The sequence below is a fragment of the Mirounga leonina genome, unplaced genomic scaffold (assembly GCF_011800145.1).
Source record: "Mirounga leonina isolate KUSES-001 unplaced genomic scaffold, KU_Mleo_1.0 Mir_154, whole genome shotgun sequence".
NCBI classification, from domain to species: Eukaryota; Metazoa; Chordata; class Mammalia; order Carnivora; family Phocidae; genus Mirounga; species Mirounga leonina.
In genome coordinates, this window is record NW_023270389.1 from 56,095,939 (window position 1) to 56,111,044 (window position 15,106).

Genomic DNA, 15,106 nt, shown 5'->3' on the forward strand with positions numbered 1-15,106 from the left:
CCACATTTGTGCCAATATTAATAGCATTCATGTAAAATAAAAAGGCTTGGAGGACTTGAGTTTCTGACATCACTGTAATTTTTCGGTGTTATGGATATTCCCGGGAAAATTTTGGATGCTGCTGGGGAATTCCTCTTTACTGGGTTTGGAAATTACTCACAGGAAGCGAGCTTCCCTATAAAGGGGCTCCGGCAGGAGCAGCGCTCTGCTGTTCTTGGCTGACTTCACATCAGAACTGCTAAGTGGCACGAGACAGAAGCAGCAGTGACACAAACAGGATTCCAACGTGGGCACCAAAGCCACCACTTGACAGAACAGTAAGTTCAAAAGAGTCTTTACAAGGGTGGATTGTCAATATGAATTGTCAATATGCCAACAGGATTGTCAATATGAATAGAGATGCAGAAAGCCTTTTGATAAAAGACCTGTGCATGTTCTTGTTGTATCCAGACCAGTTAAACTCTGGCTTTTCTCTTTCACCTAAATGATGAAAACCTTAAATTTTGTATGTATTCATTCCAGTCGACTTCCTTGAAACAAACTAAGATGATGGCACTGTTATCCTTTAGCTAAAATCTTATGATACTGCTGAAAACATCTTCATAAAATGATCTCAGTAACCAGCTACCTAAAATTTCTTTCTGTAATGAATTTTGTACTTTTTCCCCCCAGAAGGGCATTTCAAGACTCATCTTTTGATAAAAAAAAAAAAAGAATCCTAGAAGTCATGATCGCTTCACAGCTTCTCCCTGTTCTCACTCTTGGTAAGTCAATATCATTCGTTAGATCAGGGTTTCTCATCCTGGACACTTGGCATTTCAGGCAGGATAATTCCTCTTTGTGGGGGTCCATGCTTTGTAGGATGTTTAGCAGCATCTCTGGCCTCTCTGCACAATGCATTCCATCCTGGGATAGAGACAATTTACCTCTTTGTGTCTCAACTTCCTAAAGTGTAAAGTGTTGATCATGAGTGGCCTATTTCCCAGAGGCATTGTGAGAATCCAGTATTATGGAAATGGCCTCAGACAGTTCTGTGGTGCATATTAAGTGCTCAGTAGGCTTAGTTATTCTGATTATTATTCTACCGTAGTGGATACCCTGATAGATTGTGGTGAGTGAGTGCAGAGAGGCTCAACCACAAAAGATACACACAATAAATGGTTTCTCCATCTATACCTCTTCTTACTTTGGAAAAGGTAAAAAAAATTCAAGTCATTCCAAGGCCACTGGTTGATGAAAATAAGACTGTAAAAAGCGCAGTTAATAGAGTCAAACTATAGCAGGACTAACCTTTCCATGCCTTTCACACTTTCCCTTTTAGCGCTTCTCCTGTTTAAAGAGAGCGAGGCCTGGTCGTACAATGCCTCCACAGAAACCATGACTTTTGACGAAGCTAGTGCTTACTGTCAGCAAAGGTACACGCATCTGGTTGCGATACAAAACCAAGAAGAAATTAAGTACCTGAACTCCATGTTCAGCTATTCACCAACTTACTACTGGATCGGAATCAGAAAGGTCAATAAGCAGTGGACCTGGATAGGGACCCAGAAGCTTCTGACCGAAGAAGCCAAGAACTGGGCTCCAGGCGAACCGAACAATAAGCAAACCAATGAAGACTGTGTGGAGATCTACATCAAGAGGGACAAGGACACGGGCAAGTGGAATGATGAGAGATGCGACAAAAAGAAGCTTGCCTTGTGTTACACAGGTATGGGACTTGAGGCAGCCGTGGGAGGGAGTTTCAGGCTGAGGGCATCTCGACAAATTATTGACAGTATGCAAAACCTGGTCTCTATTATGGTAATGTTATGTTCCTAAAAAATATAATTTTAAAACATTCTGTTGGCAAATTATATCTTTTTGCCTCTTTGTGTGAATTCAGGCAAGAATGTATGTATATATGTAGGTCAATACATAGGCAGTGTATGCACATACAACGCATATTTTAGTTACTCATTTACTTGTAGAAGGAAAACTATCTTGAAAGTTTGTGATAAAGAGAATTTTCTATTCTTGATGCCAATGACAACTGTACCCCTGACACCTGCATATTAACATCAGCTTAGCTTAAAACCCAGCTTTGGCATTGCGTGAAGCACTTCAGCTAAAATCTCTGGAAGTCCCTATAAATGGTGACATCTCTGTCACACACTGTTGATCCTCAACCCAAAGAAACGCATTATAAGCACAATGACGATCCTCTTCCTCATTGTGTTTTTTGCAGCTGCCTGTACCCCTACATCCTGCAGCGGCCATGGTGAGTGTGTGGAGACTGTCAACAGCTACACCTGTGAGTGCTACCCCGGCTTCAGTGGACTCAGGTGTGAGCAAGGTAGGTCCCCATCTCACCTGCTCCTTCGCTTGAGTCGGTAGCACTTTCCCGTGTCCCAGCTGGCTTGGGTGTCAGGTGTGCATGTCCTCCCTTCCCCGGGCTTTCTCACTTTATGCTAGGCGACAGAGGATCTGATGTGGTTTCTCCTTTCAGTTGTGACCTGTCGAGCACAGGAAGACCCTGGGCACGGAAGCCTGGTTTGCACTCACCCTCTGGGGCACTTCAGCTACAATTCTTCCTGCTCCGTCAGCTGTGAAAAGGGTTACCTCCCAAGCAGCACAGAGACCACGTGGTGTACTTCCACAGGGGACTGGAGTGCTCCTCTTCCCGCCTGCAATGGTAAATCTCTCTCCAAATGCACACAACACTCTCTGACTCATCCCTCTTGGCCTTGGTTTGTTTGTTTGTTTGTTTGTTTTTATCCAACTTATAGCACTTTCAAAACTCTAGGGAAAGTTCTTTTTGTAATGTTGTTCTTAATAAGACTTCTCCCAGCCAATATGTGTTGGTCAGTACGGTGTCTGCTTGGTTTGAGAGAGGTTTTTAGAAAAACCACCGTGTTTGAGATGGGTGCTTCTGAGGCTCTGGTGACGTGTAAGAGAGTGCTGTAGCACTGGCACCACACTCAAGAAATCTTCACGACTTCTCCTGGTTGGCCTTTCTTGATGCAGTAGATGCATAAGACCATGGGAATCAAGCAGTCCCAACAGCTCTTTTTCTCTCTCAGGCTTATCTTTCTAGGCTGGAGATGAAGACTTTTTGCCTCCAGGTCCTGCTGGGCTGACATAAATGAATGTCCTGTGTATGTCAGTATTTTTGTTTTCACAACTAGTCATAAATCCTGATTGAGAAACTTTTTTTCTTTGTTTTTGCCTTCCGTAAAGTAGATCAGAGACATGAGAGATATGATAACATAGATCAGAGACCACTCAACGTAGTCAAAGTATAAATCAATCAGAGAAGATGAAAGTATTAATAAAAGAGCATAAAAACTTTATAGTGTATGTGCACGTCCCCCTACATTAACTTAGGACTTTGGGATTTACTGTTTGAAAGCTGCTTCCTTGCCATCTTATAAATTTCAACTCTCTAGGAAGTAAACATATCATTCTTCTGTAAAATTCATGGTGTTCTTTCAAATCCCCAGTGGTTGAGTGCAATGCTTTGACAAAGCCTCCCAATGGCACTATGGACTGTCTCGAAAGCTCTGGAAACTTCCCATGGAACACAACTTGTGCCTTTGAGTGTGAAGAAGGATTTGAACTAATGGGACCCAAGCACCTCCAGTGTACCTCATCTGGGAATTGGGACAACAAGAAGCCAACATGTAAAGGTAGAGTTGCCCCATGTCAAGATTTACTGTAAATGTTCTTTTTCTCAACCTGTACTTGAAATGGTCAGACCAGACCTGCTAATGTACGTGGGTGTCTATGTTACAGCTGTGACATGTGAGGCCATTGACCATCCTCAGAATGGGTCTGTGAGCTGCAGCCACTCCCCAGCTGGCGAGTTCACCTTCGGGTCCTCCTGCAATTTCACATGCGAGGAAGGCTTCCTGGTGCAGGGGCCAGCCCAACTTGAATGCACCGCACAAGGGAAATGGAATCAGCAAGTCCCAGTTTGTGAAGGTAAGCCCAAGAGCTTCTCCTTAACATACCCCCTTCCTTAAAGGGCAGCAATCTTCGAACTTGGGCAGTTAAAATGAAACCAGATGCTTACTTTAACTAGAGTAATCAGATGTGATGGGCAATGTTCATCTTATGTTTTTGAGTTTCATATAAAAGAGCCAATGCTTATCCAGGGAAAGGATTGTACGTACTAAGAGTGGATGCTTGGCCGGTTTCTTGTGCTGTGCTAACGTGGCTTTGTAGACATTGGCACGGAGTAGGCAGACACCTTAATCTAAGGGGAAATCACATGAGAACATTTAAAAGTAGGATTGTGAGACCATGACTTGATTTTAAAACTCTTGTAATACTTTTCTTCTGAAACTGCTCATAATTAGCAGTGACAAGAATGTGCCATGTGTAAAGACACCCTTAATACCTACATAAGCACTAAAATTTAATTCACTTTAAAGCAAGAGCAGTGATGTTGAAAACAAGCAGTTTTCATTATCATGTTCTGGTATTTCTGTTGCCAAATATAGCACAGAATGATTTCCAGTGGTAAGAAGCCACAAGACCAAAACCAAACTGCAAAGCAGACACATTTTTTGTGCTGCCTTCTTACCTTCCTTTTGTGTTTTGGCATCATCTGTTAGCATCCGGGACCCATAATTTGCTCTCTGACTACATAAAATCTTTCTCTTGACTGTAACTTCTTTCAAATGTCAGAACGGTGTTCAGGAACCACTGGTTCTATTAAAGGCTATCCTTTACTGAGTGCCATTATCAATGAAGGGATTGGCATTCAAAGAAAACACCCTCATCTTCCCAGTTGTCCAGGGAGTAATGAAGAGCCTTGAGATCGCTGAGCATTGCTTTGTCCAAAATGAATGGGTTCATTCATCAAATGCTAAGCACTCTCCAGTTCCACTGCAATATTTTCTGACCATCATTTTGGTATCTCAGCTTTTCAGTGCAAAGCCTTGTCCATCCCAGAGAAAGGCTACATGAGTTGTCTTCCTAGTGCTTCTGGAAATTTCCAAAGTGAGTCCAGCTGTGAGTTCTTCTGTGAGAAGGGATTTGTGTTGAAGGGATCCAAAAAACTCCAGTGCGGCCCCACAGGCGAATGGGACAGTGAGGAGCCCACATGTGAAGGTACAGTTTTTGTTTTTAAGATAAAAACAATTGAAGAGCTAGGGACTTGATGACATGAGAAAACTGTTGCTTCCTGATACAGACTTCTAATGTGCTTACTCATATCTTTCAGCTGTGAAATGTGATGCTGTCCGGCAGCTCCAGCATGGCTCCGTGAGGTGCGCCCATTCCTCTACTGGAGAGTTCAGCTACAGGTCCTCCTGTGCCTTCAGCTGTGAGGAAGGCTTTGAATTACGTGGGTCAGCTCAGCTTGAGTGCACATCTCAGGGACAGTGGACACAGGAGGTCCCCTCCTGCCAAGGTAGGATTGAATTTAGACTCTAAGGGATAAGGTCAAATATTTCATATGTGTCTGAAGCTAGATTGCCCTAATGGGTGTGATCCTAATTTCTTACATGCTGAAAACTAAGTAGTGCTTATAAGTTACGTTTATTATGACTTTTCAGCCAGTTTTAGACATTTTCCAGGAGACTTTTGTTAACCTCCACCCATGTGTCCATAATTTGCAGTGGTACAATGTTCAAGTCTGACAGTTTCTGGAAAGATGAACGTGAGCTGCAGCAAGGAGCCTGTGTTTGGCACTGTGTGTGCGTTTGCATGTCCTGAAGGATGGACACTCAATGGGTCTGCAGCTCTGACATGTGATGCCACAGGACACTGGTCTGGGATGCCGCCTACCTGTGAAGGTGAAGTACTGATTGGTGTCGGGGCTGTCTGGGAGGGCTAGACAGAAGAAGGGGAAGGTAACAAACCATTCATTATGTTCACACTAGGAAGGTTCCAAGGTTGAGAAGCTGGTGAATATTTAATATTATGGTGATAGAGAGGAAACAGAAGAGGTGACGGGTGGATGGAATGGGTAGAATTCTGACAAGTGGAAAAAGGAGAGCTAGAGGTCAAAGTAGGGAAAAGGAAGACAAGTAATGGAGAGAGCACGCATGTAGTCTTGACCGAGGTGCAGTGGGTTCTGTGAAGAGCTTGGCAGGTTAGAGGTCTCTTGGCAGTGGCGGGAGACAAGCTGCCACAGGTGGTTTGGGCCCATCTCAGAAGCCTTTAGTCCCTACCACGTCTCCTCCATATGTATTGATGTAGACGGCTCATCAGTGTGCAAAGGAAAGGGCAAATGGACAGAACAGAAAAACTTTAAATTCAGTTTCTTCTCATGACAGTTCTTCCCTCTCTGTTTCCCTAGCTCCCACTGAGTCCAATGTTCCCCTGGCAATCGGACTCGCCACTGCTGGGACCTCCCTCTTGACATCAGCCTCATTTCTCCTCTGGCTCCTGAAACGCCTACGCAAGAGAGGTAAGGGAGCTTGGGATCATACTTCAAAAATGTTCTGAAAAATGTATTTCTTTTTCTCATTGATGAGTCATGTTCTCTCTTGCACATTAGTAATTAGACTCGAGTTACTAGAGAAACACTGAAGAACAGTATAATTGAGCCACGGTCTTAGAGAAAGAGTATATAGTACAACTCAAAGTGGGAAGGGTTTTAGGAAATATACATGTTATTTAACAGTGGACAGTTCCAAGGGATGCCATTCACCGGGAATTCTGTGGCCCCCCTGAGAGTTGTGCAGTGAGCTATAGGGTTGTGCTCCAGGAAATGGCGAAAATGTTTCCAAAACATTTATTGGGAATACAGGCTTAAATGTGGGAGTATCTCCTGGGGACCCTGCAAACACATCTAGCCACACTCACAGTTTGTTTGGCTTGTGGAATAGTTAACATTTTTTTAAATTAAGTTCTGACATTTATAAAATGGGAAATCTCACATAAAATCTAGATTTGGGACTTCTCATGAAAAACTGGCAGATGAACTCAGCACGCAGAGCCTGCAGCTATCGCTAGCATTAGGAAACTGCTGGGCCCTTAGGATGAGTGTGTGCTTTGCACTTTACCCCCTTGGCAACAGGCTGTGTTTGCACTCTGCTTATCACAGGGGCCCTGAAGGCGTAGAGTTTGCAGTCCCTGGGGAATAGAACCATATTGTTTCTGAATGTGATATCTTCTTAAAAGTCCTTTAGTCCAAATTAATGGTTTTCTTTTTCTTGCAGCAAAGAAATTTGTTCCTGCCAGGTAAGTTGCACTCTTGTCCAAAGCATGCCATTGAATATTCTACACATTTTTCTCTGTTTATGTCGGAAAACAGGGGTTAATTTAGTGTTCTCGTGTATTCAGCAGCAGCTGCCAAAGCCTTCAATCAGACGGATCCTTCCACATGCCTTTGTAGTCATTTTAAGTCAAACGGAATCAGGTAAGACTTGAAATCACATATGATTTTGAAAGAATGTATCCTCTCTTCACGTTCTGCTGCTCCTTGAGCCCTCCAAACCTGCCAGTTTCTTGGGGGAGAATCACCAGCTTCGTGGTGTTTTATGGAAGGTTGTTTCATTTCTTTGTAGAAGGAGAGGAAAAAAACAAGATTTGGCCTTTATAGAGTCATTTCACTTTTGAAATGCTGATTGTTAACCCTTATGTGGCACTTACTATCTTCTAGAAACTGTTCTAAACTAGGAATTGCATGAGATATGGACTGTTGTTATATAACTAGAATTCTAACATACCCCCCGAACCTCCAATGTCTTCTATTATTAACAGCTCGTGTTAGTGTGGCATTTTGTTACAATTGATGGGCCAATACAAATCCATTATTATTAACTAAAGTCCACAGTTTACATTAGAGTTCCCTCTTGGTTTTGTATATTCTATGGGATTTGACAAGTGTATAATGACATGTATCCACCATTCCAGTATCATACAGAATAGTTTCACTGCCCTAACTGAATAGGATTTTGTTGTTCATACTTGTACTCTCCAGTGACAGTGAACACAGTGGTCTGTGCTAGAAAGTGAATTTTGTTGTTGCTATTAATGCAGAATATTAAGTGTCCTGACGGCATGCATTCTTTGTTTGCAGGAACACAGGTACCTCCAGGGAACTAGAGAAATACCCTGATGATGGCAGAGACAGAAAGGGCTCCTCTGGTCTCTGGTACTTCTCAGCTCCCACATCCACTGCTTTTACAGCTGGGAGCATGGCACCCATGAGGACTTCAAGGGTCCACACTCTAGTGGGCGAGGCCAGCCTGCCACCAGCAACACTCAGCTTTCTCTTTCCTGTTCTCAGCATCTGGAAAGTGCTGGATGATGGAGGAAAAGCATATTCATTTCTGGACAAAAGTAAAGAGACTCAGGCTCTGGAATCTCAGAATTCCTGTTCTAACTCTCTCCCCTGCTCACTATGAGATCTCAGTGGAGAAACACAGTATTTTTGGTATTGTTTCTTTCTTTTGCCCCTCACTGTGTCTCAACTACTGGTTACATGGTTGCTGTCATGGGGATGAATAATTCTTAGGAGTTTAGGGAAAACAACTTGGCCAAAGATATTCTATCACCAAAGTGCAAAAAATGATAATTTTTTAATGCCCACAGGCGAGTGCCTGGGGAAATCCTACTTAATACTCTGTGTGAGGATTACTAAGCACAGTCTTAATCACTTTTATCCCTGTGGGACTCAGTGCTTTATAAAGTGCTCTTAGAGATTGTATTCTTTTATTTGCATTGACTAAAGTACAATCTTCCCTAATTCTTAATTCAATACAAGTGTTGTAGGGACTTTAAAATATGTGCATGTTAAGACTATGTTAAGGTAAAAGTTACTTATCCTAGATCTTTGTTTATTAACAAACATAATGTTATGTCTGTAGTAAATTTATTTCAAAAAAGGACAAATGCTGTCCCCCAGCAATGTATAATGTTAACCAGTATAAAGTTGTGAATGTTTTACTATAGTTGCTTTAAAAACATGAGTAGTGGGGCTCCTGCGTGGCTCAGTCTGTTAAGTATCTGACTCCTGATCTCAGCTCAGGTCTTGGTCTCAGGGTCATGAGTTCAAGCTCCCATTGGGCTCCATGCTGGGCATGGAGCCTATTTTAAAAAAAAATAAGTAAAAACATGAGTAGTGTCAGGAGAGTAGAACATGAATGGCATACGCTTGTACACTGTCATCTCTGTTTTCAGAGGTATGTGGTTTTCCATGATGAAAAACTTCCATGAGGCCAAGTGTTCTGATTTGAAAAAAAGTGTAAATGCAAACAAATGAAGGTACACTTTTATGCATATCTTTGTTTAAAAAACTGTAGAAATATGGATGTGCTTTGCATCCCTACAAAGATGTTGTCAGATGCGATGCATCAACATATAATTCTTGCATATTGTGTAAGATTTTAAATTCATGATAGGAACTCACCATATAAAGGATTTGTCCAGTGGATTTTTTCTTTTTTAAGTGGAGACTTTTAATGTTTATTCCCTAATTGCATTATTCTGTTTGTTAGGGTGTTCATGAAGAAAGGAAGGTCTGGATGAGTGTGTATTTATATTTATTTATAAAGGAGGTTAAAATTCCTAAGGAATCTCCAGTTATCACTTGATCATTGGCAGTGAGAAATTCTTGGCCTGTCCATCGCCAGAGCTTCTCACTCCATCCTGCAAATGACAAGAGAATCAAAACTCTCCCACACTTTCACTAATCTAGGATGTGTTGAAAAAGCAAAGTTTCGGACAAGTGCTGCCTGTATGTTGGCCAAGGCGAAGCCAAAAGCAAACAGGGAGGAATGCTAAGGGTCAGAAGGTCAGAGATTTTGACAGAGCGAAAGAACTCTGTGAAATAAGGGAGAGAGAAATAAACAACTACTGTGAGCAGGCTACCTATGGAATGGATTATTATTTTCTCTGAAATTGTTCAAATGCTGTAAATATAAATATTTATATATACTGCAATGGAAGTAGCTGTGTGAAATGTAAATGTGGTCTGCGTTTCGGTTTAATAAAGTATTTTAAATTATGATTTAAAATATTTTATAGTTTTTAAAGTATATATTTATTTAAGCTTATGCCATACCCATTTTGTATTTGATATGGCAGTACAAAGTTTGATAATAAACATGTTTATATTTAGTTCTGTGTGTAGGTTCTTTCTTAAAAGTTCTATTTTATTTAGATAAAATTCACATTCCATAAAATTCACCCTTCTTAAGTGTACTGTCCAATAGTTTTGGTATATTCATAAGATGGTTCAACCAACACCACAAGAGAGTTTTGGCTATAATTAAGGGGATTTTGTTCTTCTCCTTACTCTCCCAATGGTGCCAAATCCTTCCTATCAATAGTTCTTGTAATAACCCTTAACCAGCTGTGCTCTCACCGACAGCCTCAGAACAGATCCTTAACACAACCCCTGGATTAAATGATAAAATCCCCGGAGTCTCCAGGCTCTCAGTCTGCTGTTGGGAGGGACTGTGACACAGCCCATAAGTCACACAAAATCTAGTCTTGCCTGTCTCCCATCCTCATTTCACGCCATGCCCCTTCAGGCATTGCACTCCATCCACAATGGAGAGCTATGTCTGCCCACTTTGATGCCTTTGAACACATCGGCTTCTTTCACCTGCAGTTACTCACCCTCCTCATCAAGGAGTCCACCATTCTTTGCCTGCTTGACTCCTACTCAGGTTTCAGGTTCTCTGCTCAAATGTCCCTTCATGGCAATTGACTCCTTAGATTAAGTCACTTCTTTAATGCTCTCACAGCCCATATTTTTCTTCCTTCCTTTAATCCTAAGTAACTAATTATTGTGTAATTGCTTAATACCTGTCTTTTCTACTAGATTCTAAGTTCCTTAAGGGTAGAAGCAATTTACCTTGTTCATTGCTCTGTTCCTAGAATGTAGCATATTCCTGATATACCATAGATACTTAACAAATATTTTTTGAATGAATGAATGAATATGTGGACAAACAAATGCAGATGGGCTCATGATAAGGAACAGGACCAATTTTCTCAAGTGGAATGAGTTGTCTCAGAAGGCAAGGTTTGAAATCCAGTTATGGAGACAAGATAGGTTTGACAATAGTACAGAACAGAATGGAAATAAAGATGAAATAAAGGAACTAGTTAATGGCCTGGAGGTTCAGTGAGGTATGATTGACAAGTGCTGCAGTGAGATACTTGAGCACCAGATCTACAAGAATAGGTGACCGTGATTAAAGGGGGGGATGCTGGAGTATGTGATTTTGAAGTCGACACAGTTTGAGGCTGTGTCCAAGGGAGAAGGTAGTTCAAGCTGAGTGGAGGAGAAGCATGCTATTGGAGAACTGGGCACCCCGGCTGTGGGGTTACTGGTTGTTGTGTGAGACTGCGCATTCCTTCTACCCATGATAAACTCATGTTGGAAACTGCGGTGAACGCAGCTTTGGTTGGCAGCAATGAACAAGTAAGCCTTGCAGTCATCTGTGATAGGGGAGAGGCACAAGGGAAGGCTTCTTCTGCCAGTGGTACTCAATGACCCAAATAGTTCTCCAGCATTGGTTTCAATCTCTCTGGGGTTTTGCGATGGTTTATAATGCTCACCTACTCATTCTAGTTCTGCCCTTTGGGGACCACAGAATAGCCAAATAGCCACTCTTCTCCCGACAACCCTTCAAGTGGCTGCTAACCTGTCCCATGGCCTTGCCTACCCCAAATCTTCTCTTTAGATTGAATGTGCACTATTTTTTAAATTATTATTATTGAGGTAGAGTTTATATAACATAAAAGCAACCACTTTAAAGTGTACAATTCAGAGTGATATTTAGTACATTCATAGTGTTGTGCAATCACCACCTCTATCTACTTAAAAATATTCTCAGCAAAAGAAAACCCTATACCCATTAAACAGTCAGTCCCTATTCCTCTCTCTCCAGAGCCCCTGGCAACCACCAGTTTGCTTTCTGTCTCTGTGGATTTGCCTATTCTAGATATTCCATATAAATGGGATCACACAATCTCTGGCCTTTTGTGTCTGGCATCTTTCACTAAGCCTAATGCGTTCAAGGTACATCCACACTGTATCATGTGTCAGTACTTCATTCCTTTTTGTGGCTGAATCATATTCCATGGTATAGATGAATGTGCATTAAATTTAAGCTAAATTTGTCACTGTACATTCAAGAAAAGTGTTTTTAGCAAATACAAAATCCATCCGTATGACTCAAAAACATCCATATGAAAAATGCTTTGATAAAAGCCAAAAAACACAGATTTGATGGACTCAGTGAGGGGAACTTAGTGAGGGGCTAAGTTGATGTGGTCTGAGTCCTTTAGAAATCTAACTTGATATAAGGCCAGAATTTAAAATGTATAGAAAAGTGAATAAATTGAGTGTATATCTGACAATGTCACTAAATAACCCCACCCCCACCCTCCCAAAACCCAACTTTGGATGGACCCAAGGTCTCTCCTTCTCTTGGACAAGGGCCTGAAATGTTGGTGTACCTTGTAGACTTGGTGCAAGTCGGGAGCTTGAATGTAGTTTTGGCTGGATGCCTGATGACCTAAACCAGCTTTCTGAAGAAAACCCTGGATCTTGGTTTTCAAAAAATAAGAATGTCCAACAAACCAGTAGAACAACAAAGATATCCAACAAAATAATGAGACTAAAAAAAAAAAAAAAAGGAGATAAAGTCTTTCCTTAAAAAAGAAAGGGACATTTGCAGTTTATGACCAAAAAGGGGTTTATTTATCCACTTACTCAATTGGCATTTATTGAATGCTAGACCTTCTGCTTCTGAGAATATAGAGGATTAATATTCTGAACACTCTTCTGCTATAATATTTTAAATTTCTAGGTGAAATTTAAATAAATAAATTTAAATGAATAACTGAGCTTACAAAAAAGAATGGAAATCTCAGAGGACAAAAGTGATTAGGAAGCAGGTGCCTGACCATGTAAGATTTTGTGAGCCAATGTAAGGACTTTAGATTTTACTCTGGGTGGGATGAGAAGCCACTAGAGGGTCTGATGTGTGTTTTCTCTTGCTGGTTATTTTCTTCCCCTCTGCTGCCCTCCCTCACTACCCATCCATTCTCAGGTCTCCCTGCCCTGTGTCCCAGAGGCTGAGCCCTGCAGACTGCATCACTGGCGGGCTGGTGTCTGATTGGTTTGACTAATAAGAGGCTCATACAGGAGATCAAAGAGCAAGAAGAGAGAGTGGTCAGGATATGTCTTACCCAACCTTTGCCTACACAGGTGTTCTCTCTAGAAGCAGCTGTATCTCTCCTCCAGTATAGCTCCTGATGGGTGGCTTCTCCTTTAGGGTTGCAATTCTCACTGGACTCTAACACCATCTCCTCCTTTGAATCTTCAGTCCCAGAGGTACAGCTGCATCCTGCTACCGCCAGACTCTGGATGCCTCATCCTCTCATGTTTGTTTTCTTAGCCTTGCCCAATCTATGTGAGTGGTCCCTTTAGTAAAGACTCTTCAGTGGGTGAAGAATTCACTCATCTGGGGTGAATTCTGTTTCTGGCTGGGACCCTGAGTGATACACATTTTAACTGAATCATTTAAGTTGTTTTGTTGAAAATAGGCCATAAAAAGAAGAGGGTAGAAACGTGGAGTCTACATGGGAGGACTTCTGCAATAATAGAGGTGAGAGATGATGGTGGTTTTGATGCATAATAGAATGGAAGTGATTGGATATTTTGACAGCAAAGCCAACAAAATTTGCTGACCTATTAGATATAATTTGTCAAAAGAAGAGGGGAATCTCAATTAACTCCAAAAGCTTTGGCTTAAGGAACTTAAAGAATGGAGTTATAATTTACTGAGATGTAAAGAGGCTTGGGAAGAGGAATTCAGAAGTTCAGTTTGGCACGTGTAAAATTTGAGAGGCTTTTTAAACAACTAAATGGAGATATCAGGTAGGCATTTGGCTGGGAACAGTCCTTGCTGGAAATACAAATTTAGGAGTCATCAAACATTTAGATGCTCTTCAAGGTGAAGAGGCTGGCTTGCATCACCAAGTCAGTGGGGGTAGAAAAGAAAAAAAACAGTGGTGAGCACTGGAGCACTCTGAAGGTTTGCAGAGTGGAGAGATGAGGGCAGACCAACAAATGAAACAGAGAAGGAACAGTCCATGAAGTAGGAGGAGAGCCAGGGGCTGGTTGGTCAAATAACATGAGGACAGAGGACCTTGGTGGGAGCAGTCTCAGGGAATTGGTGTGATTGAAAGCCTGATTAGACAAGGGTCAAGTGAGAATTGAAGAAGACTCAGAAATACAAGTCTAGATATTCCTTCGGGGTATGATAGTAAGAACGTCGGCACTTTGCCGGGCTCCTTGGCTCCAGGTTTGTCCCCACATCAAACCTGTGGTCTGGATTCTCCAAACTCCTGGCGGAAGATGTGCTCCCTAATCATCAAGAGCACGGGCTTCAGAACTGACTGGCCTGGGTTCAAAACCCCAACTGTGTTTCTTACTAGCTTTGTGACTAAACACAACTTTCTTAAGCTTTCTGACACTCTTTTAAATGGGGATGATGATAGTGCCTGCTGGGGAATAGTAGTACTTAACCTTCATGAAGACTCAATGAGGTGATCCATGTGTACTGTTGGTCGAGCTCTCCAGCTATTACTGTTATTACTCATCTTCTAAAAACTACAAATGTGATTTTGTCATCACTCTTCCTTTCCACTGCCCTCCATCATGTAGGTCCTAATTTCATATGCAGTCTATTTCCTTCACATTTTACACTCCAGAAATGCAAAAGTACTCTAGGCCCCCAAACTCCCCAAGGCAAAAACCGCCCCTGGGCTTTGCTATCTTTAGGGCTTAACTCTAGGAGATGCCATTACCAGGGACCTCCACTAGGGGGCGAGCAAGGACAGAGGGAGCAGGAACTGTCTACTGAAGCTTGACAGGCATCAGGAATTGGTGCTCTGATCCTGTGGTGTTTGCAGTAATCTGGGGCTCACTACCAAGGATAGCCAAGAGGTAGCACAGGTTTTATCCAAAAAGAAAGGAGGGAAAGAGAGAGAGAGATGGGGGTGGAGGGGAGGGAGGGAGGCAGAGAGAGGGAGAAGGAGGAGGAGAAGACAGGAGGGAAGGAAGGAAGGAAGGAAGGAAGGGAGGAAGGAAGGAAGGAAGGAAGGAAGGAAGGAAGGAAGGAAGGAAGGAAGGAAGGAAGGAAGG

General features: G+C 42.1%; 1 protein-coding gene across 3 annotated transcripts; it reads left to right on the forward strand.

The window, feature by feature from the left end:
• The first annotated feature begins 223 nt into the window (after positions 1–223).
• On the forward strand, positions 224–9,163 carry SELE (selectin E). Of its 3 annotated transcripts, XM_035010857.1 has the most exons (14): positions 224–317; positions 673–764; positions 1,322–1,708; positions 2,225–2,332; positions 2,486–2,671; positions 3,480–3,665; positions 3,772–3,960; positions 4,906–5,094; positions 5,207–5,395; positions 5,604–5,780; positions 6,287–6,397; positions 7,152–7,173; positions 7,276–7,351; positions 8,015–9,163. In XM_035010857.1, exons 2-13 carry the CDS (start codon positions 728–730, stop codon positions 7,325–7,327), a joined length of 1,833 nt encoding a protein of 610 aa, XP_034866748.1. In that variant the 5' UTR covers positions 224–317; positions 673–727; the 3' UTR covers positions 7,328–7,351; positions 8,015–9,163. The 3 variants fall into 3 exon arrangements, with proteins under 3 accessions (XP_034866748.1, XP_034866746.1, XP_034866747.1); XM_035010855.1 differs by lacking the exon at positions 224–317 and having other exon boundaries at positions 359–764; XM_035010856.1 differs by lacking the exon at positions 224–317 and having other exon boundaries at positions 359–764; positions 7,279–7,351.
• Positions 9,164–15,106: the final 5,943 nt, after the last annotated feature.